The following is a 26,711-nucleotide window of genomic DNA, read 5'->3' on the forward strand; positions in this document are numbered from 1 at the left end:
CAGACGTATCACGTGAAGGCCTATCTGTCAGGAGGAAGTCAGATGTCTCTCTCTGCTTCATTTCCTGGAGGCAGATGTAGTTCTCATGCCATAAGGCATAGGCATTTCCATTTATGTTATTTGTATAGTGCCACCCAGTGACAGTGGAGAGGAAAAGTCCCTTTAACGGAAGAAGAACCCTCCAGCAGAACCAGGCTCAGTTTGGGCAGCCATCTGCCTCGACCGGTTGGGGTGGGTGGATAGAGGAGAGAGGAAAAAAAACAGCAACAATGAACAACAAATGGACACTGCAGGTTGGTGGAGCCAGTAACTGCACATCAGCGATATACAGCTCCAGGACCAGGAAGGTACAGAGAGAGAGATAGAGCACAAAGTGACATTCAGTGGTCTATTATACATGTGAAGGGAGGAGAGAGGAGGGTTAGGGTAGGGGAGCTCAGTGCACCGATGGTCTTTGGGCAGTCTAGGCCTATAGCAGCATAACTAAGGGTTATGGGTTACCTTATTTTACTGTCACTGTTTTCTCATGTTGTTATCAAAACATTCCATCTTTCCAAAATGATGAAAAGCTGAGAGTAAATAATGAGCATTTTTTCATTTAGGTTTGTATAGACTTTAAATGGTCAAGCAAGCACAAATGAAGGTTTATTCAGAATAGGTGACAAAAATGGTCACAGATTTTTGACCAGAGTGACTCCTCGTCTCAGCACTCGAGTATCAGGTCCGGGTTAGGCCACGCCCCCTGACTCTTACCTGAGCTGCAGTGAAAACGGTCTATATCGCACCTGGACGAACCGTGAAGCAAAGATGAGTCTGCCGGACTATAAATCATCTGACAAACAGTCTTCAGCCGCAATCCCAGTAAGAAAAGCAAACTAAAGTTGTTTTTTAGGGTTTAGAGCTGAGCTTTAAGCTTGCTGAGTGACTCAACATGTGTTTGTAGGCACAGACTAGTCTTTCCCACTCTGCTGAATGATTATTATTTATTGCAGATATTTTTTAGCGATAGTTTTCAAATTAGTTTGGTTCGAAAACCAAACAAATTGGTCCACAATCTGGCTTAAAAGGAAAATATGAATTTAAGTAAACTCTTGAGTTGAGATAGAAACTCAACTTGGTTCCTGTCGGGAGAGCATTACAAACTTTAATTCTCCAACAATTCTCTTGGGAAGGTGGCAGGTTTAAACCACTGGACTTAAATAGAATTTTGAGAATGTTAAAGCTGCTTAATTCGTAAACCTCACATGTCAGAGAAAAGGTGTTTTCTAGTGCACTGCATTTATACATAAAAAATACAATAATTAGGATTTATGGGTGTCATTTATCAATGGGTTATATGTATTTCAAAAGTTACAGGTAAAGTAACTGTCTAATAAATTTTCTACTGAATTAAAAAGTAAAGTGCAATTACCTGATCATTGTACTTACTGTTAAAGCTGACATGAAACTATTGAGCATGACAGCGATGAAGTGTATTCATGATGCTCCACAATTCAATTCAATTTATTTGTATAGCGCCAAATCCCAATACAAATCATCTCAAGGCACTTTACAAAAACTAAAACTAAAAACCCAACAGTTCCCTTATGAGCAAGCACTTGGCGACAGTGGAGAGGAAAAACTCCCTTTAACGGAAGAAAAAACCTCCAGCAGAACCGGGCTCAGTTTGGGCGGCCATCTGCTTCGACCGGTTGGGGTGAGTGGATAGAGCAGAGAGAAAAGAACAGCAACAATAAACAACAAATAGACACTGCAGGTTGGTGGGACCAGTAACTGCACGTCAGCGATATACAGCTCCAGGACCAGGGACACCTGCAGAAGGTACAGAGAGAGAGGGAGAGAGCACAAAATAGTCCACAGACTATTGTGTTACATGGAGCTGTTTAATTTGTGAGTTTATATCTGCCTGTTTGGGTCAGTTACATTAAAAATCCAAGGTGTGAGTATAGTGTCCCAGATAATGCAGTGTTTGCAGAATCGATTATTTTGTTTTTTTCATTGTGTTTCCCATTTTGCAAAGGTTGAAAAATTATCTGTGGTGTTTAGCCTCAGTGATGCTGTGGGTGTTTGCAGCGAAGGCCTGTGCTCTTACCAGCCTGAGCTGGTGACTCATGTTAACGCCCAACCTGTAGCTACTGAGCACACAGTGAGTCGCAGAAACAGGCGCAGGGTTAAATTGATAATGACTTTGCCACTGTAAATTAATCTACAGTGCCAGGTCTTTTCTCTGGGTGGTTCTGCTATGCCTAATGTTAAAAATTCCCAGAGCCCATAGTTGTCTCACTGTGGCCACTCATGATCTAAATTAAACCCCAAGTATTTATTTCACACTGACATGAAATAAGGAAGAATGTTTGAAACTGAGTCCTGCGAACCATTATGTCAATCATACTCTGAATAATTGGAGGACGGGAGTTATGAAAAACATTTCATTTAATAATTTATCAAAATAATTGTCTGATAATGGTTTCTTGAGGAAGATAGTACATGATATATGATAATGCTACATATATGTTATAACATGTATTGTCTATGCAATGAGGAAGAACAGTTGACATTCTTTCTTAGTAAAAAAGACAGTACCACACAGTGAACATACTCCACTATATGGAGATGACCTGTATCAAATCCTACTTCAGGAAAAGTGTCATAATTATCAGCAAAATGTACTTAAAGCAAAAGTACTTTACTAAGGGATGGTTCAGTACTACACAGAGTGCCTGTGAATGTGAATTTGAATGTGTTTGTTGCAGGTACCTCCAGAAAAAAAAGTAAATCATTTGCAGTGTAAGTATTTCTAGCAGTTACAGCAGACAATGCAAAGATAAAATGTAAATGAAAAGCACATTAAGGTGCATTCTAAAAGTAAGTGCAAAAATCAGAGCCTCTCACATGCTTCTCTCCATCGTTGGTACCAGCAGTCAGCTCGCCCACCTGTGCTTATTTTGGTTGCATCAGTAGCAACAAGTGTGGACGAAGTGCGTATAAGCTATGACACCTACTTGTGTTTAACTTCCACCACCAGTGGTCAGCATTACACATCACAAGTACGTTACATTTTCCCCTGAAGTGACAGATTGAGTTTGTTGAACAGATTGAATATGTCGCACAGGTAAGCGAGTTGGGCGACCCATTCCTTCTCACTGAAATGAGCCGCCAGTGGCGAGTTTTTTTCCAAGAGAAATCTCTGCAGCGGCTTTCGTAACTCAAACACTCTGGCCAGTGATCTTACTCTGGATAGCTATCTTATTTCTGTGTGTACCTGTGTGCCTCACGGACCGGTACCGGGCCACCGCCGGGTGGTTGGGGACCACTGGTTTAGTATTTTAGTAATTCAGAAAATTTTAAATGAAAAAATGTAGTTTAGTTTTGGACAAAACAAGACATTTAAACACAATTTGGTAATGATAATGAAAGGAGTTCTGGTGCCAAATTTAATGTTATCAACCATCACACATGCCAATACTGATATACCCTGATTTATCAGCTCAGCTATGGTAGATCTAAAATATGGTGGTAGCACTTGAGCTCTATCCAGGTGTTTCAGAAATAAAATGAGCCATCCTTTTCTGCAGCACTCCTCTGTTGTGCAGTTAAATGTCGGTGGCCACCTGTTCAGCACCTCTCTGAGCACCCTCAGGAAACACCCTGACTCTAAGCTTGCCGACTTGTTCAGTGGACAACCCAAACTACGCACCGACTCGCATGGACGCTACTTCATTGACCGGGATGGGTCACACTTCAGAGCTGTCCTCGAGTTCCTGAGGTCAGAGCAGCTGCCAACTGACAACATCCAGGAGGTTTGAGTCCTGACTGGTTTATAATCATCTCAGTGTCGCTCACATCCTCACTCCTCTCACTTTTGAAATATATATTAAAATAAATTGTAGTTTTTCACTGTTACTGTATAAACCTGTGTGTGTGTGTGTGTGTGTGTGTCTGTCCGTCCGTCCATCTGTGTCTGTGTGTGCACCCAGGTTCACAGGGAGGCCATGTATTACAACATCAAACCACTGATCAAGCGTCTGGAGGAGACACCTCAGCTGTTTGGAGAGCTGGTGGGGCGGCAGCAGTTCCTCTCCAGAGTCCCACACTACAAAGAAAACATCGAGGTTGGTTACAAACATTCTTGAAGGGCCAACACAAAATTTGACCCACTACATTTGCACAGCTGCCTCCACATTCTTTTATGCATTTGATGCAGCTCTAGTTTCTATAGATGGCACTCTTTTTTTCTTTTTGAGTGGCCCAAGACACCAGAGCTCCTGCTAACTATCCTCCTCTTCTATTCATTCCTGACAAATCACAGATTTAGGTTGTTTATTTCTGGGAAGCTCAATTGAATTCAATTTTATTTGTATAGCGCCAAATCACAATACAAATCATCTCAAGGCACTTTACAAAAACTAAAACTAAAAACCCAACAATTCCCTTATGAGCAAGCACTTGGCGACAGTGGAGAGGAAAAACTCCCTTTAACGGAAGAAAAAACCTCCAGCAGAACCGGGCTCAGTTTGGGCGGCCATCTGCCTCGACCGGTTGGGAAGTGCTAAAATTGATATATGCATAAAAATCTCTGCGGTTGTTAATTCTTCCTAATTGACACCAAAAATTAAATGTGTTTAAAATTAAAAATTAAAATTAAATGTGTGATTCATGACAAAGTGTAACAGTAGCGCAAACATCATGTGATTAAATTATTCATAATTATTCTTCTTCTGAAGAAGAAACCAGTGGCCCTGCCCAGTTCAAGTGAAATCATCGCACTCTAGTTGTCCAGTCACCCCAGTGTTTGGTTTGCAGGTGTTGATTCGTATCGCCAGAGCTGAGGCCATCGCCACCCGCCACTCCACCATTATGATCTGTGTACTGCGGACAGAGGAAGATTTGGGTTTCTATAACAATGCCATCAACAGCCTGGAGGCAGATAAGGAGTCAGTGGTGACCTTTGGACCCTGGAAGGCCATCCCCTCCGTCAGAGACCTGCTGGACTGTGTTAAGATGGACATCAAGAGTCAGGGCTATATGGTGAGCATCGAGCCCCATGTCATGGAGAAGAGCTTCCTGTCCAGAACGTACAACTTCTTCTACAAACTCATATTCACCTGGTGGTGATGCTACATCTAAAACTGTACATGTTTCTAGAAGTACCAGACAGCATTTTAACAAATTCCATTAATTACAAGACCAAGTTTCAGCAAGCCGTAAGTCATGCTAGATGTAATTTAAATAGCTATTCTAAACACAGCAGTAAAGCATCAGTGTATATATTTCTACAGTGGTTTAAGATAAAGTGTCAGGTCCACCAAAGTATTTCTGTTGAATTACTTTCTCCAAAGTAAAGATTTTAGTTGCCCATAAATATGAATACGGTGTCATTTCCTGGGTAATGTCAGTGAATTCATGTTTTACTGTTAAACTGTAATTAACAAATTACCTTTTTTTTCACTCACAAAGTTTAGATCAGGGTTGTTTTGATCACGGCAATGAATAGCACCGTTGTGGAGTGTATTATGCTTTTGTGCTCACAGCTCTCCAGTTGTCTATTTTTGGTCATATAATTAACGTCATTCATGCTTTGTTATATTGAGTCTTTCCCTTGCAAGTCATTTTGGTGTGAAATATTTTACAGTTCTGTATTAAATATTGTGTCAGTTACTGAGAACAATACTGCGTCACATTCACAACAATGGGAACTCCAGAACACAGATTATAAGAAAGGGAAAAGGTCATTAGACAGAAAAGCTAAGCAAGTGTGTCAGCAGAAAGTGGAGCAGCGGTCTGAGTGTTCGCCGCAGAGCAGAGCAGGGCGTACCTTCATGTCACACACTTCCTGTGTGATCAGGGTGTGAAAATCAACAGTGTGGTTAGACAGCGGCTCCAAGCACAGCCCTGCAGATGAGAGGCCTTGGCTTAGTGGACGGTCTTCAAGTAAAATGTCTCAGGTTGAAAAGATAAATCTTAGAAGTGTTGTGTGTTTGTCAGATCTCACTACTGACTAAAAAACTTTGGGATCAGATAACTGAACCAAATGGTTTCCACCTACTGGATTGTTAGTTTTTCCTGGCGCATTGACTGGACTGTCTTCCTATGTTCCATGATTTCCTGACTTTTCCTTGAGCTGACCAACAAATAAACGTGTGCAGAACTCTGATGAACTGATATTCCCATCGGCCCCTGCTGCGTTGAGTTGAACAGCAGGAGGGTGATTGTGGTAGTATAGTATATCTGCTGAAAATCAGTATACTAACATTATCTCTGTGTACATGTTCATGCTGTCGTTATTTTGGAGCATCACTGAGCACTTTTTTCATTTTCGGACCATGTATTTGTTGCATGTGGTTTATTTAGAAGCTTCCAGACTCCTGAAGAGTAACTTTTAATTTCATGTAACAGAACATTACCATTACAATTTTGTTCTCCACCAGAAAATAAGGCTAGGCCAAAGAGAATTAGCTTCCTTTGTTCCAAGAAGCGGCAGGTGTGGACATGCTAGCTACAGTATTTTCACCACAGTGTGTCACAATCACGCTTCCTCTTAAAACCCCCTGATGGTAAAAAGTTGCACACTTGCATTTCACACCTTGGATCACATAAGAAAAGTGACATTGATAACTGCCAATAACAAAAGTCACAAGGTGGACATTTTCATCTTTATTTAATTTGATTCACTGTAACTTTTTTCAAACTTCCTCAATCTGCTTCATTTACAAGACTGATTTGTTTTATTTCCCAAACAGTGACAGAAACATTTTGATCATTAATCTGTGGGTCATTTTAGCAAACTTTTCTCAGGAAGACAAACTACTGTTAACAGGTTAGCTGCTCTGATCCCTTATAATAAGTAAAACTATTCTCAAGATAAATGGTTTCAGTTGCTCAATTTTGTTTTTAAATTAGTATTTTAAAACAACAGAGAACTTCCATGCTGAGTTGCTGACAATGAATAACCATTGCATTTTATTACTAAAAAGTCTTAAAACAGGATGATTTGTGTCAGAAAAAGGGGACATATTTTTGACAGCAGAATAAAAAGAAAGTTTACACATTGAACAGCATCATAGGGCGATAAAAATGTAAATTCTCAAATCAGTTAACAGAGTACTATTTTCAATTCAGTATGCATTCATGTTTTATTTCATAAAGAAAAAGCTGTAGATTATGAATCACCTCTACTGCATGGACTGATCAGCACATCTCATGGTGACCGTCTAACTTCATCATCAGAAGTGGCTGAAGCTCAAGACATCAAATGATTTTTTTAATCAAACTACCGTTTCCAAGGACAAGAAGGAGCTTCATGCACACAAAGGTGGACTTTTATGACAGTGAGGATTAAGGCTGACGTGCCTGTCCTGCTTTGCTCAGTGTCACAGGAAATGAAGTCAGTGCAGAAGAAGGAGCCACAGAAGAGATACGAACCCTAATCCTAACCTAGAGCTGCTGAGGAGGCAAAAACGAACATGACTGGCACAAAAAACCCAAGCAGAGTTCTGCTGGTCACCGCTCTGCTGCTAACAGGTACTGTTTCTTCAACTCAGTGTATGATTGTACAAAAATGCCTTCTGTTACCGTTCTATACCTGACACTGTTGTTTTATCCTTTTAATCCACAGAAATAAATAATTTTACATAAAATAACCTAGCACATTATCTTATGTAAAATCTTTATTAAAAATAGTTAAATACAGCTACAGTTTTGGAAAATGTATTTCAGGTAATGCAGTGTCTTAATGTGTTGATCTTGAACTTGATTTAATTAGCATGTTACCAATTTTCATAATTGAGTTTTTCCAATAATTTCATTTTTTTCAAATAGTTGTGTAAAAGCACCAGATATCCAACTCAAATGTGGCAAAATATGGAAGATACATCAAAATGACACTGGGCCAGGGCTACAGTAAATGTGGTTTTGATTTGATTTTCATGTATGCACCTAATATTTAGCTCAGGTTCTTGTGGTTGGAACCACTCAGGTTGAGGATTTCTGAAATTTTCTTTTGTGGAATTAGTATTTGGGGACAAGTGGGGTCTTCAAGCCTTAAAATGATCCTAGAATTAGTTTTTATTTAGTTGTGTGGGATTAGCTCAATCCTTTCATTGCATCAAATCATGATGATGTTAAAGTTTTAGTTACAAGTAAATATGTTTGTATATTTAAGCATGACAGTTTGTGTTTCCAGGTGTGAGATGCAACAAAAACACGGTGTTTGTGTACAGCACAGTCGGCGGTGATGCCCTACTGCCATGCACCAGCCTGGTCACTGCAGACTGCTCCCTCATCTCCTGGACCTTCTTCAAGGATGGCCAGGTGCGCTTCACTTATGAGGTCAGTGGGGGACAGGTGAGGCAGGATTCGGACAAGTTCAGTCGAATGTCCATCACATCCAACTGCTCAATCCACCTCCATGAGCTCAGGGTCGACGACGCTGGCTCCTACATGTGTCTGAATCAAGGAAACACCATCACTGCCGTTTACCTGTCTCTCCTCACCATCACTTCAATTTCCAAAGTCACTGACCTGCAGCTTGGAGGGAAGCTCATCCTGAGCTGCGTCCTCTTCACTTACTATGACGCGGGAAGCTGCAAGATTTACTCCAGTGTGTTCAGCCTCCGCTGGGCCACCAAGGACGGGACTGAGCTACCCAGAGACAGCAGGTTTGTTTTTTGTTAGTCATCTGAACTGAGCTGGCCAAGAGTTCAGCCAAATCCCTTTGTGTGTAGCCTATTAAGTTTATGATTTTATAAATAAAAAAAATAAAACTATTAAACATGTGATACATTGAACAAAATCTTGAAGTAATAATATTGCTGTCAAAGCAAGACAGACACTGCTACACCCACAAAATTGTTAAATGGCCCATGGTTTCATGGTTTCATTTAGCGGTAAGTTTTCAACATGTCCTGTCTGTGACTTTCAGCACCAAGTCTACTGGTTACTGCGGAGCATGCAGATATTTAAATGACTTTTAAATACGTGATTTCCAATAATAAAGGCACAATAATTCCATAAAGCAGCTGGCCACTGGAGTTTTTAGCAAATGTTATTCAAACATGAGGGATTATTTCCAGCGACAATTAGTCCACATTTGGTTTCTATGAGTATATGTGGCAGCAGGATGGTGTATGTGTGAATATTACCAAATTCACCCTACAGCACTCAAAAACAGCAAAATAGAAGAAGAAGAAGAAGTACTTTATTAATCCCCAAGGGGAAATTCAGTTGTTACAGCAGTTATTAAATTTGAGATTATTTAAATTATATTGATTAATAGTAATTCATAAAGTAATTAATAAAGTAATTAACTATTTATTTGGGGGGGGTTGTGTGTGTGTGTGTGTGTGTGTGTGCGCACGTGTGTGCGTTATTGTTTATATTGAGGAATTATAGAGTCTTATGGCCGTGGACACAAAAGACTTCCTGAATCTTTCAGTCTTGGCTTTAGTGGGAATTAGTCTGTGGCTGAATGAACTTCCCATTCGCCACAGTTCCTCATGAAGTGGGTGGGCAGGATTGTCCAATATGGAGTTTATTTTGTCCACCATCCTCCTCTCTGCCACAGCCTCCAGACTGTCCAGTTCCAGTCCAACAACAGATTTTGCCTTCCTGATTATTATTTTGCCTTCCTTATTTAGTCTGTTGGCCTCACCAGCCTTGATGCCACCTCCCCAGCACACAACTGCAAAGAACAGTGCACTCGCTACTACAGACTGATAGAACATCTTCAGTAGCTTGTTGCGCACACCAAAAGAACAGAGTCTCCTGAGGAAGAACAGTCTGCTCTGTCCTTTCTTGAAGAGTGCATCTGTATTCTTTGACCAGTCCAGTTTGTTGTTAATGTGGACTCCAAGGTATTTGTAGGAGTCCACAATCTCTACTTCGTCTCCAAGGATGGAGACAGGGACTGGGGTCTTCCTGTTCCTCCTAAAGTCCACCACCAGTTCTCTAGTTTTCTTGATATTGAATACATAATATATAAATAAATACAAAAGGTATGAAACACGGACTAATGAATGGCAGCCGTATGATGTGTCTTTGAAATTCTTGTAACGCAGGTATGAGATGACTGACCAGACTCGCTGCAACATCACGCTGGTCACGAAACTCCAGAGGGATGACAACAACAGGAAGTGGAGGTGTCAGGTGGACACTGCAAAAAAGCACAGAGCAGCATTTCAGGACTTCACATCCACCTTTTTGCTTCATAACCCTTCCACTGTCCAGGCTTTGCTTCCTTCAGCAACCATGCACTGTCATGTCCAGCTGCCCATTAGCCGCATAGTGCTCTGTGTGGCGCTGCCTTTCATGGTAGTTATAGTGGGATTCTTCACATGGAGAACAGACCAGAGGGCCAGAGCATCTACCAATGGCATCGAGCTCCAGGAACTAAACTGACTCTCCATCACTCTGTCTGTTCTGCAGGATACTCCACTTTTTGTTGGACTCCAAATCAGTGTAGACATGTTACAGATAGTAAATGGTCTTATACTTGCATAGCGCTTTTCTACACTCAGGTGTGCTCAAAGCCATTTGTCCATCCACCCACACAATCACCCACTCATGCACCCATTCATAGAGTGTTCAGTTCAGTGTCTCGCCCTCGGCCTGTGGACAAGGATCGAACCACAAACCCTCTGGTTCATGGTCAAGATGCTCTACCATCTTACCATTAAGATTTTGGTCATAGGATTTAATCAAGCAAATGATATAGCAGGTTTATTGATTAGACTTTAAAACATACAGCTATTGTATTTTTTTTTTGCATTGAACAACTTTCCCTCATTTTTCTGTGTATAATTTATTAAAACTATATTCAAAAAATATATCAGTGTCATTTGTTATATTTGATATTGTATTAATATTTGTTCGTTTCATTCAAGGGAATGTGTTGGTGATCCTTTGCCAAGACTGAGTCTGTATTCTGCTCTGGGATTGATTGGTCAGGGCTCGGCGCCACTTCGAGAAAGAGCGCGCTGTTCCCGTATGGCAATAAAACCACTGCAAGAGGAAAATGCTACATATGGCTCTCGTGGCTCTTTCCCCGTAACATGTTAACGGTAGGTCCAGCTAGGATCTCTTTTGCTGAATTGGGATGTAAACAGGGTAAACCAAATGTCAGAAGTGGTTGTTTTTCCAGAGAACAGAGACACACTTTGCTGTCCCTCAGTAAATAATCCTGAGTGGCTGCAGATTTGGGGGGGGGGCTTTAGGCAGCATCTAGCGTTGACCTAAACCCCACCATGACGTGGCAATACGCTAGACCTTTCGGAAAATGTATATGATGGGGTTGCCGGGCGGGCGTGGGCCTGGAAATCGTTAGGAATATTATTCTTCCCTATTAATATTTTTCTCCGAAACGTCCTCAGATTTGAACCCCTGAACATGTGTGAAAACTCACCAAAATTCACACAGAAATCAGAATCGCGTGAAAATTTAATATTTTATGGGTTTCATAAACAAACTCAAAAGAATGGCTTTTCAGCGCCCCCGACAAAAGTGAAAATACATTGTGCCAATGGGAGCCTGGCCAAAATTTTTTCATCGCACAGCCACCAAACTTGGCAAGCTTACTCTTCATGTCGGGCCAAGAAAAAAAGCTTATCATGTCAAGGTCCACCAGGAAGGAAGTCCACCAGCTGGGAGTTTAACTTGAGGTCATTGAGTTTACTGGTTTTGCTCACCTCAAACTTAAACGAACTCCTCCTTGGGCTTTTAACCGAATGAGCTCATTCTTGGTCAGCCTCATCTATATGTGAGGGGCAGCTAAAGTTATCCAAATTTCGTAATTACTTTTTATGGTTTGCCTTTGCTGTGGCCACCCAGTGTGGTAGTCTTTGATCCACTCCACCATGTCTGCAGGAATTTCCATATCCTGCATCTTTGCACTTAGCAGGTGGGGCTGAATAGTGTTGAAAGCACTTGAAAAGTCAAAAAACATGACACTCACAGTGTTGCCCTGCCTCTCCAGATGGGAGTATGCTCTGTGCATTAAGAAGATGATGGCATCTTCCACTCCGATGTGTTCCTGATATGCACACTGCAGGGGGTCCAGAAATTCAGACACTTGAGACCTCAGGTGTTGCAGGACCAGTCTCTCAAACACTTTCATGACATGTGATGTTAGCGCTACTGGTCTGAAGTCACTAAGGGTACTGGGACAGCCTCTTTTTGGTAATGGGACAATACAGAAAGGTTTCCATAACTTAGGCACCTTTTTGAGCCTCAGAGAGAGGTTGAAGAGTCTCTGAAAAACCTCTGCAAGCTGTCCAGCACACACCTTAAGTACTCTGGGACTGATCTCATCTGGTCCTTTTGCTTTGTTGATCTTTAGTTTAGCTAGTTCCTTCCTCACCTGTTCTGTGACAAGGCTGGGCCTGTGTATTGTGTTGATCAGGAGTCAGATGATGAGGGCAGGGGAGGAGGTATTGGAAGTGTGGTATACTTCAATGTTGTATGGCTGCTGATAGAGGAGATGGCACCAGGGGGCAATGGGGAAGTAGCATTGGCAGAGATGTTGGGTTGGAGGGATGTGAAGAGACCCCAAGGCATCAGCTAAGGTGGTGGAGGGAGGAGAGATGGTGTGTGAGAACACTGGGTCGGAGTAAGAAGCAGAGGTGGTGCCAAATCTGTTAAAGAACAGGTTAAGTTCTTTAGCAAACTTTGAGTCTCCTTCCACATGGAGACTCAATTACTTCTTATAGCCAGTCATTATTTTCATCCCATGCCATACCTCTTTGATATTATTCTGTCTCTACAGAGCTGCTTTGCCTCTCTCAGCTTCCTCTTGAGTTCTTTCTGCACAGCCCAGAGTTCCTCCTTGTCTCTTGACATGAACTCCCTCTTCTTCTTGTTGAGGAGGCCTTTAATGTCCTTATTTATCCATGGTTTATTATTGGGGAAACAACAAACTTTTTTGGATGGAACAACATTGTCCTCACAGAAGTGGATGTAATCTGTGATACAGTGAGAGATGCCTTTGATGTCCTCACCATGAGCGTCCATGAAAAGGTCCCAGTTTGTAACCCTGAAGCACTCCTGCAGGGCCTCCTCAGCATCCTTTGACCAAACCTTCACATACCTCTTGGTAGCAGACTGTTGTCTTACTACGGGCTTGTATGTTGGTACTAGATATATTAAGTTGTGGTCTGATCCGCCAAGTGGGGGGAGAGCTGAAGAGCTGTATGCCTCCTTCACATTGGCATAAAGCAGATCAAGAAGGCAAGGCAAGTTTATTTATATAGCACAATTTATACACAGAGTAATTCAAAGTGCTTTACAGAAATAAAAGACAGGTTAAAAATACATAAGCAAGAATAAAAAATAAAAAGGCATGCCACCACTTTGTCACCATATTTGCCCCTTATGATATCGACTATCGGACCACGCTGACCCATATTTGTGGGTCCCCTACTTTCAGTTTGTCCCATCCCTGATGGACTAAAAGTACCTCAACACAGACTATCTGCGGAGACGATCCTGAGTCCCGGACTCTTACGTCTAGGATCGAGTAGACTACAGCTGGAGGTTCCAAACCCCTTATTTAAGTCTACAGCTGTTTAGACCCGTATTCTAAGGATAACACTAAAGCGCCACTAAAGCGACTGTCTGTTGTGTTTTTGTCTGCTGGCGTGGAGTCGCCTGCTCTTTTAGGAGTCCGTGTAACAAATTTATCCATTGTTATGCCCTCTAATCATTGCGTCGCTGCGTGAAGGTTTGCCTATTGTTCCACTACAATTAAGTGTCAACGTTAAACATTTATTTCCCACACCATGGTTTCTATTGTTTCCCTCTAGTTGTGTTTTTTAATGACACGTTTCTTTGTATGTGGTTGTTTTATTTTGCGTGTATGGTGTTTGTCAGTAAAGAAAATTATGAATTAGGATATACACAAAATTAGACTAATTTACTCCCGTTCGCTGCGCCCCACCTGTCACGGCGTCATGCCTCACTAGTGGGGCGCGCCCCACAGTTTGAGAATCACTGCACTAACCACATTACTTACTTGTGTGTGTTTCTGCATCATGTTCCGAATTAATCTGTTAACTGGCTTTACCATGCTGCCTACTCTTGTCCTGATTTGTCCTACTTTATTACTTGGTGATATGCTGTGACTCAGTGTGACTTTGGCCACTTCTTTGGATGCTTGGCTCTCCGGAGGACTGTTGCTTGACTGTTTCACTGTGATCCAAGTTTGTTTCAGCTCCATCACTGTGACTCTCCTGAAGACTTCCGGCATTTGGTATGGTGTTAACATCTACAGTATTACTATTTGCCTGGGGGATCTCAGCTACTGGTACAGTGTTATCAAGGCATGCTTGTGGGAGTTCAGAAGGTGCATGTTCTTCACCTGGAGGATCCACCTGGAGGAATAGTATCTTAGCAGATACTACCCAGTTGGCAGTGTGCTCTGTCCTGTCAAATTCTGACTCTATCACAGAAAGAGCTCCATCAACATCACTTTGCTCTTGGCTTGGTTGAGAATCACTATCAAAGGATGACTCCGCATCATGTTCAACCTTCACTGGCAAGAAGTTGGCTTGTAAAAGCAAATTTCTGTGAACAATCCTCTCCTGCTCCTTGTTTATAATGCGGTAAGTGTGGCATCTTGGGTCTTTAAAGACTACAGTATATAGGGTGGAGTCCCATCTGTCAGCTAATTTTCTGCGGCCACGCTCACCCTTGTTTGCCAAGAGAACCTGATCTCCCTCCTCAAGGTCTGTGCCCTTTGTTCTCATATTATACAAGTCTGCTTGGCGCTGCTGGCTGGAATCAGCATTGGCTTGGGCCAAGGTGAGAGCTTCCTTGAGACCATCCCGTATTCTCCTGACATAACTGCCATAGTCTGTGATGTCAGTGTCTCTTTCCACACTGTGGAACATAACATCTACTGGCAGTCTGGGAACTCGTCCATACATCAGATAGAAGGGGGCATACCCGGTGGACTCATGGGCTGTACAGTTATATGCAAAAGTCAGTGTCTGCAACATCTGTGGCCATTTGTTCTTATCCCTAGGTGGTAAGGCTCTGATCATGTTCCCTAAGGTTCTGTTGAACCTTCTCAGTATGGCCGTTCCCCATGCTGTGGTAAGGTGTCGTCCTTGACTTTTTGACACCTGCAACTTGCAACAGCTCCTGAATTAACTGGCTCTCGAAATTTGCACCCTGGTCTGAATGGATTCTCTGTGGGAACCCGTAGACACAGAAGTACCTGTCCCAGAGCTGGCGTGCAACTTGTTTTGCTGACTGGTCTGAGCAGTGGAAGGCACGGGCCATCTTAGTGAAATGGTCTGTCACCACCAACACAGCTACATTCATTCCCTTGGAATCCTCTGCGGACCAGAAGTCCAGGCAAACCAACTCCAGGGGACATGTGGTCTTAATACTTTCAAGCAGGGCTCTACCCTCAGGCTCCAGCGTCTTGCTGACCACACAGCACTTGCAGCATTTCACATATTCTCGGACATCACGCTCCATGTTGACCCAAAAAAATCTCTGCCTAGCCAAGTACAATGTCCTACCCTGACCCTGGTGGCCAGGATCGTCATGGACACCACACAGAAATTGGCTGACCAGGCAGGAAGGTGTCACATACTGGTAGCGTTTTTTCCCAGTCAGTGAGTCTTTGCACACTCTGTACAGGATACCATCAAACATTTTCAGTTTCTCCCATTGTTTCAGGGTTTTTAAGGCCCTCATTGACAGTCTCACCCTCTCCCTTGATGGCCGTCTTCCCCGGGTGACAAAAGGGATTACTTGGGCCAGTGTAGCATCCCTACCTTGTTCATCCTCGAGCTCTTGGAGTGAGAAAACGGGCAGGGCACTTTGACCTGGTGGGGTTAGTTGCTTTAGATCTTGAGCCAGCCAAGAAACCACCCTTTGGTTGGGACCCTGATCCCACTCTACATGGCCTGCTAGGACTGCAGACACTTCATCATTTGTCAGGGAGTAGTGTTCCAGGCCCTCTGCTAAAGGTGAGCTCTCTACCACCTGGTGATTGGCACTGACCCTGAAGACCTCCTGAATGACACCCTCTTTAATCTGCCGTGACTCCTCCAACAATGTTTCATATGGTTCCTTAATGAGCCTCTGACAGACCTGATTCTGGATGAAGGGCTGCCTACATCAGCGACAAGGTTCGCAATGACAATGACAAGGCATCAGCGACAATGTTCTTATTGCCAGGGATGTATTTGATGCTGAAATTGTGGGGGACAGTTTGGCTACCCATCTCTGCTCACATGCATCAAGCTTAGGCTTTGTGAGGATGTAGGTTAGTGGATTGTTGTCTGTCCACACGGTGAAGTTGTGTCCCTTTAGCCAATGGCTAAATTTATCACAAACTGACCATTTTAGTGCCAAAAGCACAGGTGAGGGCCTTGCTAGCAAAGGCGATGGGGTGTGCCTTACTCTCACCCTCTTGGATCTGGGACAACACAGCACCTAGCCCATCCTGAGAGGCGTCTGTGGAGAGAATGAATGGTCGACTGAAATTAGGATGTGCAAGCACAACAGACTCCAGGAGTGTGGTTTTTAGTTGTTCAAATGAGTTGTGATGGTCCTGTCCCCAGTCACTGGGATGTAACTTTCTGAATGAAGCAGGGCCTCGTGTGTTCCCTCTCTTTCCCTTAGGGGTAGCAGTCAGGGCGAAAAGGGGCTTAACTATTCTGGAGCAATCCTGTATGAACTGTTGATAGTCCATGACCATACCTAGGAATGAGGGATAATGACCGTGCTAAGATCCTGTGGGACTTCCAGATACAGACTGACAAACAGGTGATGGCTAACCAACCGGACATAGTAGTGGTGGACAAACAGCAGAAGAAAGCCGTAGTGGTAGATGTAGCTATCCCAAATGACAGCAACATCAGAAAGAAGGAACATGAGAAGCTGGAGAAATACCAAGGGCTTAAAGAAGAGCTAGAAAAGATATGGAAGGTGAAGGCAACAGTGGTCCCCCGTGGTAATAGGCACCCTCGGGACTGTGACCCCCAAACTGGGAGAGTGGCTCCAACAGATCCCAGGAACAACATCAGAGATCTCAGTCCAGAAGAGCGCAGTGCTAGGAACAGCTAAGATACTGCGAAGAACCCTCAAACTCCCAGGCCTCTGGTAGAGGACCCGAGATTGAGGAAGACACACACACACCACCCATAGAGGTGAGAAGGGAAAATTTTTATATGTATATATACAGTGGGTACGGAAAGTATTCAGACCCCTTTAAATTTTTCACTCTTTGTGTCATTGCAGCCATTTGCCAAAATCAAAAAAGTTCATTTTATTTCTCATTAATGTACACTCAGCACCCCATCTTGACAGAAAAAAACTGAAATGTAGAAATTTTTGCAAATTTATTAAAAAAGAAAAACTGAAATATCACATGGTCATAAGTATTCAGACCCTTTGCAGTGACACTCATATTTAACTCACATGCTGTCCATTTCTTCTGATCCTCCTTGAGATGGTTCTGCTCCTTCATTGGAGTCCAGCTGTGTTTAATTAAACTGATTGGACTTGATTAGGAAAGGCACACACCTATCTATATAAGACCTTACAGCTCACAGTGCATGTCAGAGCAAATGAGAATCATGAGGTCGAAGGAACTGCCCAAGGAGCTCAGAGACAGAATTGTGGCAAGGCACAGATCTGGCCAAGGTTATAAGGTGTAAAAAACAGTACCTAGTGTAGCCTAAAACATGCAAATTTATCAAAACATCATCCAAACATTTAATCGAACAGGTTTTCTATTTTATCACCCAGTTCGCCGGTAATGTGTAGCACCACGAGAGCGCTTACCTTCCAAACAGAGTAACAAACACTGTTCTGAGACCAAAATGGCGCTCAGAACGAGATTCACTCAGAAGCTACGGAATCCCAGGATGGACAATATGGCTGACAGACCCAAAACAATGGCGTGGTAGCGCCATCTACTGGCGGTGATTTTCTACTGCCCTACAGTTACAAAAGAATTTCTGCAGCACTCAAGGTTCCTAAGAGCACAGTGGCCTCCATAATCCTCAATGGAAAAAGTTTGGGACGACCAGAACTCTTCCTAGACCTGGCCATCCAGCCAAACTGAGCAATTGTGGGAGAGAAGCCTTGGTGTGAGGTACAGAAGAACCCAAAGATCACTGCGGCTGAGCTCCAGAGATGCAGTAGGGAGATGGGAGAAAGTTCCACAAAGTCAACTATCACTGCAGCCCTCCACCAGTCGGGGCATTATGGCAGAGTGGCCCGACGGAAGCCTCTCCTCAGTGCAAGACACATGAAAGCCTGCACAGAGTTTGCCAAAAAACACATGAAGGACTCCCAGACTATGAGAAATATGATTCTCTGGTCTGATGAGACCAAGATTGAACTTTTTGGTGTTAATTCTAAGTGGTATGTGTGGAGAAAACCAGGCACTGCTCATCACCTGCCCAATACAATCCCTACAGTGAAACATGGTGATGGGAGCATCATGTTGTGGGGGTGTTTTTCAGCTGCAGGGACAGGCAAACTGGTTGCAATTGAAAGAAAGATGAATGCGGCCAAGTACAGAGATATCCTGGAAGAAAACCTCTGCTCAAGACCTCAGACTGGGCCGAAGGTTCATCTTTCAACAGGACAATGACCCTAAGCACCCTAAGCTAAAATAACAAAGGAGTGGCTTCGGAGAACAACTCTGTGACCGTTCTTGACTGGCCCAGCCAGAGCCCTGACCTAAACCCAACTGAGCATCTCTGGAGAGACCTGAAAATGGCTGTCCACCAACGTTCACCATCCAACCTGACAGAACTGGAGAGGATCTGCAAGGAAGAATGGCAGAGGATCCCCAAATCCAGGTGTGAAAAACTTGTTGCATCATTCCCAAGAAGACTCATGGCTGTACTAGCTCAAAAGGGTGCTTCTACTCAATACTGAGCACAGGGTCTGAATACTTATGACCATGTGATATTTCAGTTTTTCTTTTTTAATAAATTTGCAAAAATTTCTACATTTCAGTTTTTTTCTGTCAAGATGGGGTGCTGAGTGTACATTAATGAGAAATAAAATGAACTTTTTTGATTTTGGCAAATGGCTGCAGTGACACAAAGAGTGAAAAATTTAAAGGGGTCTGAATACTTTCCGTACCCACTGTATGTATATACAGTATATATGATATTTAGATACAAATATGTAGAACCCGTGCTTGTGTGGGTTTACTCCGGGTACTCCGGTTTCCTCCCACAGACCAAAAACATGCATGTTAGGTTGATTGGTGACTCTAAATTGCCCTGCGATGGACTGGTGGCCTGTCCAGGGTGTACCCCTGCCTTCCACCTGAGAGAGAGCTGGGATAGTCTCCAGCAGATCCCCGTGACCCCGATTCAGGAAAAAGTGGGTATAGAAGATGGATGGATGGATGGATATTTTTTAAAAGAACACCAAATAACCAAATAAACCAAAACCGAATAAATCGTTTGAAGGAAAAGCTTTCCCGTTTACTGTCAGCGGCGCTGTAAAACAGACAAAGTAAAATCACAAACCTAAGATGATTATCATACTAAAATATAATGTAGAATCAAATGTCATCATCCTCTGTCTTTATGGGCAAACAGTCATCACAACATCACTTTTGTAAGAATTCAATGTTGGAGTCATTGTGCTTTACAGTCCAGAAGTTTAAGACAAATCACACTCAGTGAAGGTCACAGTCATGTCTTCCTTCATTGACTCTGGAGGAGTTTCAGGGTCCTGTGAAATGGACTGATACATTTGTTTCTTAATTGCTGTATCAACAAGGCGTTGACAGAGGCCTCTAATACATGGAATGCAACAGCAACCACAGTAACTAAAACAACAATCATCACAGCCACTAAGGTGAATTTGGACAGAACCAGACCGCTCCATTTACCAAACATTCCCTCCAGCCAAGAGGTGAAGTTGTTGTTAATACCAGCATTCTCAGCGAGCTCTTCAGATAAGGCTTGCAGTCCTTGTAGCGCTCGAGTGACAGATCCACCTCGGGAAGTGTTGTTAGGAATAAAGGTACAACAGGCAGATCCAAACATTTTAGAAACACCTCCCTCCTTAGCCAGCAACATATCTAATGCCATCTGGTTCTGCCAGATAAGACTAGTTTTACCTAACTGCTCTGCTAAGCCTCTGACAGCATCTCTAGTGTAATTAATGAATTTCTGCTGGTTGTAATACAAATAATTTATCCATTCAACATTTTTATAAATGGTTTATCACCAAAACAGGACAGATTCAATGCATGTAGAGTCTGTTATCAAAACTGCTGGCTGCTGCAGTGCCTCTTTTCACATGCTGTGGGCTGTCTAGGGAAGAACCAGACAGAGGTAACACATAAAATTGCATTACCAATTGTATAAGAGCACAGGTTCCCTGCCAATCAGGTAGGAGCACTGGTCTCAGCTGGTTCCCCCCACAATACCACCACACGTCAGCACGTGCAGTAACATGGCTGGTGAACCAGGAAGGATCATAGCCCTCCTCTGGAGTGGTTATACTGGTAGTAGAGTTGCACCAGTGGAGACCACAGATCTTTCTCCCTGAAGTGGAATTTCTCAAAAACGGGGATATAATTAGCATTGTAAGGTGTAAAGAAAGGTGGAGTAACAACAGGAGTAGATGGCATCAAATAATGCAAAGACTGACATTGTTTTACTGCCCAGGGGGAGGTGGAAGTAAACAGTTCAAGCCTGTCGGATCATGGTGTGGATTAAGTCTAAAGGGCATTGTCCCTAGCTGTGGTCTGGCTCCTGTACAAACATTACAGTCAGAAACTCGCAATTGCTGGGATATATGGGTGATCCAATTCAACCAATTATTCTTATCAGTGTAGCCTGTTTCTATATCAAAAGTCTCTTCAAGGGTGGTGAGGTTTAATAGCCTATTGTTAAAATGGGGGATTGGGATGGTACCTCTTCAGGCTTGTCTGTACTTGGTGCCTTAGTCGGCTGGTTGGTACCAGTTGTCTCATAATATGTGCGATATAATGCCTTAATCCGGAATTGCCCCAGGGGATTGGTTTCAGGAATATTGGCCCCTAACACATAAAGGTCTGAATCAATGGTGGCAGGGTCCTTGAGGGTCAAAAGTAACGGGTTATTTTCTCCAATGGGGAAGAGTTCTGCCCTTGACTATTGCCCTTGACTATTGAAAGTCGTTGCAATAGAGTCCTTCCCTTGTTCCAATTCCTGTTTCCCCAATATGGTCGGTATGTCCACTGTGTAATTCCTGTATTCCATCCTGCATAAGGGCATGTTGGACACCAAGTAGTTCCTATGTCACTGACACAGATATACTTGTGTGCCCATATTAGCTGGTCTTGTTACACATTACCACAGTTAACTACATTACAAAAATCAATCTGGACAGTTTGAGTCTCATCGGCCCAAAAGATTAAAATGGGCACATCATTAGCTCTCTTTGTCCTAAGTTTTATTTTGATGTTGTTGATAGCATTATCTGGCTGTCACAATTCCTTCTCAAGGGGGGAAAAGATACCAGGTTTTAGCTCAGTGGAGTAAGTAGCATTCTCTGGCTGTTGAAAACCCTTCTCAAAGAGAAGCAAAATCGGTAAAACTGTGATCAGTGATATAACAATCAAGATGCTTATTGTCAGTCTTACCCCTCCAAATGGTCTAAAGGGGTGCCAGGGTCGATATATTGGACCCCTCATGACAAAATGTATTTCTGAGTAGTCTTCACCCCAGGTCATTCTACTCCTCTAGGAATTACTTGAGAAAAGATGCTAGGAGACTCACAATAACCCTGTGGGATCCGTGTCCAAGTCCATCTTTTGCCCAAAAATTCATATGCAAACCAACATTGGCATTGTTTATTAACTTCAATAGAGAAAAATGCATTTGCAATGTCAGTGACAGTAAACCACTTTGAACTGGGCTTGATGTCATTCAGCAGGGTGTATGCGTACCAGTGGATCTCTATCAATATCATCATCATCATCGTCATCAATATTATTTAAATAATCTCAAATTTAATAACTGCTGTAACAACTGAATTTCCCCTTGGAGATTAATAAAGTACTTCTTCTTCTTCTTCTTCTTCTTCTAGGGTTAGGGCTAGGGTTAGGTTCTGCTTTATTTACAGCTTGTAGGTCCTGCCCCGTCCTCCAGCCGGTGCAGAGAGCAGCCTTTTTAACCCTCTGGGGTCGACGCACGCGCCGGCGCGTTTTGACGCATCTTTTTCTGATAAGGCCGAAACAAACTTAAATTACTCCGTCAATTCTGATCGTACAGATAAAAGAAGCATATCATTCAAATCTGTAAAGGGTCTAGTTTTAGTGGTATACCATCATAATAACAACAAAACGTTGTGCTTTTTTTAAATAAAGAAAGCCGACAGGGTGCGCTCTCTGACTTTTCTGTCTCTGCCATTTCTCTTCACAGACGCGTAAATAAAACAACCAGAATCTCAGCGAATACTTGGCTCATAAAAATAAGAATTATATGGCTAGAAAGCTTGAAATGTTTTCTTTTGAGTGAAACAATTCAAGTCAAAAACAAATCATCACTTTTTATTTAATCCATATGAACGTAAGGAGAAGTCCGTTTTTTCCTGTCTCACCTCATTACAGGTAATGCGGTCCCGCCTTGTACACTGTCCACTGTTCACATGTAAATAATCTCAGGTGAACCAGGTAAATATGTGCACGCCCCCGAGAAATGACACAAAATATCAAACTTCATCATAGAATTTACTCACTTTTTCGACGTGTTTGGATGATGGCGCGTTACGCACGTGAAGCGGCGCTCCTTACATTCCTCACAGAGACAAACAGTTTAGTTTGTCCTCAGAGTAAAAACACTGATTTTAATTCAAATGAGGATCGTTTGCTCCTCATTGTGTTGTATTGAACAGCACTAATCCGTCCCATCTACATTGACTGAAAGGCTCATTATGCGCGCCTTTGTCTGGACGTTCAGTGCGTCTTTTGTGTTCTCAGGTAAATCACATGACTATTCATCCTCAGACACACCTTCTTGCATATGGCCTTTCTGGACAAAAAGTGTCTTAGAAAATTTAAATCAGTGTATTGTTTACTGTGAATGTGTGAACAAGATGACATTCACAGCACTCTGAAGTAAACACTTTAGCCTACAACATGCTGGTCTCCAAAGTCTTGTGAACCAGTGTTCTGTTTGTGTTTTATGGTCTTATTTCAGTGAGTAAAAAATTTTAGTTTTTCACTAGCCATGCATAAACACTTTTTTCTCAAAAACACAATAATGTATAAACTTGAAGCTCACATATTATTGTAGCCAATTTTGTGCTGATTACAGTGTTATCAGACTTTAGACATTAATATGTTTAAAAAACACTGAAAAAAGCACAAATGTCAGGACATGTCAAAATTTGTCCAGGCCCCAAAAACCCCCTCAGACCCCAGAGGGTTAACAGGAAACAATGGTGTGTTACATGGTGAATCTGGACACTCTCTTATAATCTGTAGGGAGAGTCAAATACTGGTTTAAACTATACAATGTATATAACTGTTGGCCACCGCCCAACCATACCAGTACTTTTCCACCTAAAGGAATTTAGTCTATTACCATATATGGAGTTGTTATTCCCTTATGTCTCCCCTATAGTAAAGAGCGGTGACCCTGTCACGTGTCTAAACATATAGGATTACACACTATGGTGCAATACTAGTCACAGAAAGTGTGTCTGCATTCCCACAATGCCCCCTTTTGGGCTCTCCTAAGAGCCCACCCCTAATATGTAAGTATCAAAATTTGATATCCCCCTTTTGATCTCCCCTAGGAGATCACATATCAATAGGCCTTAGTATGGCATCACTACTGTGTACATCATCAGGATCAGTAGCCAATAAAGGCATGAGGACCTTCGGGTCCTGCTTCTCTATGGTGGATGAAATTAGGCGGAGCACCAGGGACCGCATACAGAGAATGCAGCAACACCCGCATGTGACCAGTATCCCTACAAATACAGAAATTGAACCAAAATCCAAACACCTCCATTTTAACTCCCCAGTTGTTAACTAAACTATCTAACAATGGCTAAGCATACACAATAAACTAAATAAATCAACGGCTAAAACTACCACTCAAAATCACAACCAACAATCCCTCGACGTTGCCTCCCTCTGCGCTCTGATTCGTCGGCTGGAGGCTTGGCACACCTCTTGTTGGACAGGGGCGCTGCTTCCACCCCCTCCCTTTAGGCCGTGTCGGCCGCTGTTCCTCTTATCTTCGGACTGAGGGTAGACTACCTCAGTACCTAGACCCAAACCTCGGGGATTATTCTGCCCCTTGGTGAGGAGGGTCCTTCTCTGTCTCAACTGAGTCAGAGGTATGTTCTTGCAGGTCCTTCTGTACCTGGGTCAGTGATCTGGGTGGTGGGTCCCCTGGAGTACACTGTGACCAGTGATACCAGGTATCGCCTTTTCCCTGCAGCCTCACTGCGTGTGATGTTCTCTCTGTGACCTTATAGGGTCCTGTCCAACGTGGTTCGGACCACTTCCTTTTGATGACCTTCAGAAGCACCCAGTGGGCTTCTGGGACCGTCTGTTGTCCGGAGACCCCCTTGTTCGCCACCTGTTGAGAAAAAGCTGAAACGAGACCTTGCAAAAAGTTAAAATAGGCTTTAGCTGACAGACTTTCTCCACTATCACCTTCCACTGGGCTAGCAGTGTGTGGCCCAGGGAAAGCTCTACCTGCCTGAAGTTCAAAGGGAGTAAAGCCTGTAGATTGATTAACTGAACACCTAACTGACATTAAGGCAAGTGGTAATGCATCCACCCAATTCATTTTTGTCTGTGAACAGATTTTAGCCAATTTGGTTTTCACTGTCCTATTCATTCTTTCTACCTTTCCCTGTGACTGAGGATGGTAGACTGTACCAAACCCATGCTTCAATCCCAGCATTGCTTCTACCTTCTGTAGGTCCTGATTTCTGAAGTGAGTCCCATTATCTGATCTGATTTTCTCAGGAAACCCATGTGCAGGAATGTATTGATTAATTAGACAATCACAGTATTACTATCCTCCTTTTTAGCCGACCAGGCTTCTGGCCACCCTGTGAAAGCATCCACACACATCAACACATACCTATATCCACTTACCGTGGTCCCCATGTCCGTGAAATCAATCACAATCTCTTTCCCTGGTTTAATGACCAAGGGATACTTACCCATTTCTGGTCGCGTTGTGGGTCTTGAGTTGAACTGTGAACAAATGTCACAACCCCTAACCAGTTCCTTTGCCATATCTTGTAAGTAGGGATGCCACCATTGTCCTAAATTTCTCATCATCTGGCTTGCTCCCACATGTCCCAGTCCATGTGCTTCCTGGAGAGCTGTTCTCCTAATTCCTGGAGGGAGAATTGGGCGACCACCCGGTCCCCTCCATAGGCCGTCTACTTCTGTAGCACCTCTCTCTCGCCAGAGGGTCCTCTCCTGTGGGGATGCCCCCTTTTGGAGTTTCTTAAGCTCTTCCAGGTTGAGTCGCTGTCTAACTTCTTGTTCCACGTCCAATAACAGAAGTTTGGTCTGATACCCTGCCGCTGCCTTAGCTGCTTGGTCTGCAGCCTGGTTTCCCTTTGCCGTGGTGCTGTTGGATGAGTCGTGTCCAACAACATTTAATCACTGCCACGGCAGGTGGTTCGAGCAGCGCTTCAGCCAACTCCTTCATTTCCGCCTCATGTTTGATGGGCTGATTAGAGGCAGTGACAAATCCAGCTCGAAGCCATTGTCCTAATTCCACATGCACTGCCCCCGCTGCATAGGCTGAATCAGTGTAGATGTTGACTCTTTGTCCCTTTCCTAGTTTCAGGGCTGCTATTACTGCCATCACCTCGGCTCTCTGGGCCGACTGTTGTCCCTCCAGTCTCTCGGCCACTCTTATTTCCAAGCCGTCCCCTGTGTCCTCCACCACCGAGTATGCTGCCTTCAGTCCTTCCTTCTCGTCTCTATAACAGCAGCCATCCGTATAGAGATCTTGGGCCTCCGACAGAGGGGTCGCTTGTAGGTCTGGTTGCACCCTCTCCTCCTTCAGGACCTTTTCCACACACTGATGTGGTTGCCCTGTTCCAATTCTGTCTGCCATATTGATCCCCTCATGGGTGTATGAAATATGTGGTTCCTCCAGAACCTTGCTCAACCGTTGTTGCCTGAGTGGCGACAGAGTGAATGTTTGACAATTCACATAGGCCATAACACTGTGTGTCGTGAGGACTCGAAGTGCGTGTCCCATCACGATGTGAGCGGTTTTTTGGATAATCTTTGCCACGGCCGCTGCGTGTTGTGTACAGGCGTGGTGTCTCTTTTCCATTGTATCCAGCATTACACTGGTATACATCAGAATTCTCCTCTCTCCCCCTTTTTTCTGGAACAGGACGCCATTGGCCACGGCGTCCGTGACAGAAACATCCAAAAAGAATGGGAGTGAATAGTCCGGAATAGCCAAATCAGCTGCTGTAGCCAGTTCTTGTTTAAGGCAGATGAAGTTTTGCTCTGCCTCAGTCGTCCAAACAAGGTGGGCGGAGAGGTTCCTCAGACCTTGGTTTTTCACCATCCGTTGGAGGGGGCTCGTGATGTTGGTGTAATCCGGGATGTAGGAGCGGCTGTACCCTGTAAGGCCAAGGAAGGAGAGCATGTCCTTTACCAGCAGGGGCTTGGGGTGGTGCAGTATGGTGGATCTGTGGGCAGGGGACAACCCTGCCCCCTTTTGGGAGATCAA

At 43.4% G+C, this 26,711-nt stretch overlaps 2 protein-coding genes across 2 annotated transcripts; both read left to right on the plus strand.

Moving 5' to 3' along the window:
• Positions 1-451: 451 nt before the first annotated feature.
• On the plus strand, positions 452-5,658 carry kctd14 (potassium channel tetramerization domain containing 14). Its single transcript, XM_026298515.1, has 4 exons — positions 452-861; positions 3,576-3,800; positions 3,978-4,112; positions 4,804-5,658. The coding sequence occupies exons 1-4, from the start codon at positions 808-810 to the stop codon at positions 5,113-5,115; spliced, it is 726 nt and encodes a 241-aa protein (XP_026154300.1). The 5' UTR covers positions 452-807; the 3' UTR covers positions 5,116-5,658.
• LOC113125186 (uncharacterized) lies at positions 4,894-10,823 on the plus strand. Its single transcript, XM_026298514.1, has 4 exons — positions 4,894-5,028; positions 7,369-7,521; positions 8,183-8,657; positions 10,056-10,823. Exons 2-4 carry the CDS (start codon positions 7,464-7,466, stop codon positions 10,393-10,395), a joined length of 873 nt encoding a protein of 290 aa, XP_026154299.1. The 5' UTR covers positions 4,894-5,028; positions 7,369-7,463; the 3' UTR covers positions 10,396-10,823.
• The last annotated feature ends 15,888 nt before the right edge of the window (positions 10,824-26,711 follow it).

Source organism: Mastacembelus armatus, chromosome 13 (genome assembly GCF_900324485.2).
Source record: "Mastacembelus armatus chromosome 13, fMasArm1.2, whole genome shotgun sequence".
Classification (NCBI taxonomy): domain Eukaryota; kingdom Metazoa; phylum Chordata; class Actinopteri; order Synbranchiformes; family Mastacembelidae; genus Mastacembelus; species Mastacembelus armatus.

What these genes read in the sequence shown, in the direction of transcription:
- LOC113125186 (XM_026298514.1), top strand. Translation starts at nt 7,464, where the DNA reads ATGACTGGCACAAAAAACCCAAGCAGAGTTCTGCTGGTCACCGCTCTG. An exon ending in CACCGCTCTGCTGCTAACAG is followed by an intron (nt 7,522 to 8,182) that starts GTACTGTTTCTT and finishes TTGTGTTTCCAG; the next exon opens with GTGTGAGATGCAACAAAAAC. An exon ending in GAGCTACCCAGAGACAGCAG is followed by an intron (nt 8,658 to 10,055) that starts GTTTGTTTTTTG and finishes CTTGTAACGCAG; the next exon opens with GTATGAGATGACTGACCAGA.
- kctd14 (XM_026298515.1), top strand. Translation starts at nt 808, where the DNA reads ATGAGTCTGCCGGACTATAAATCATCTGACAAACAGTCTTCAGCCGCA. An exon ending in AGTCTTCAGCCGCAATCCCA is followed by an intron (nt 862 to 3,575) that starts GTAAGAAAAGCA and finishes CCTTTTCTGCAG; the next exon opens with CACTCCTCTGTTGTGCAGTT. An exon ending in ACTACAAAGAAAACATCGAG is followed by an intron (nt 4,113 to 4,803) that starts GTTGGTTACAAA and finishes TTTGGTTTGCAG; the next exon opens with GTGTTGATTCGTATCGCCAG.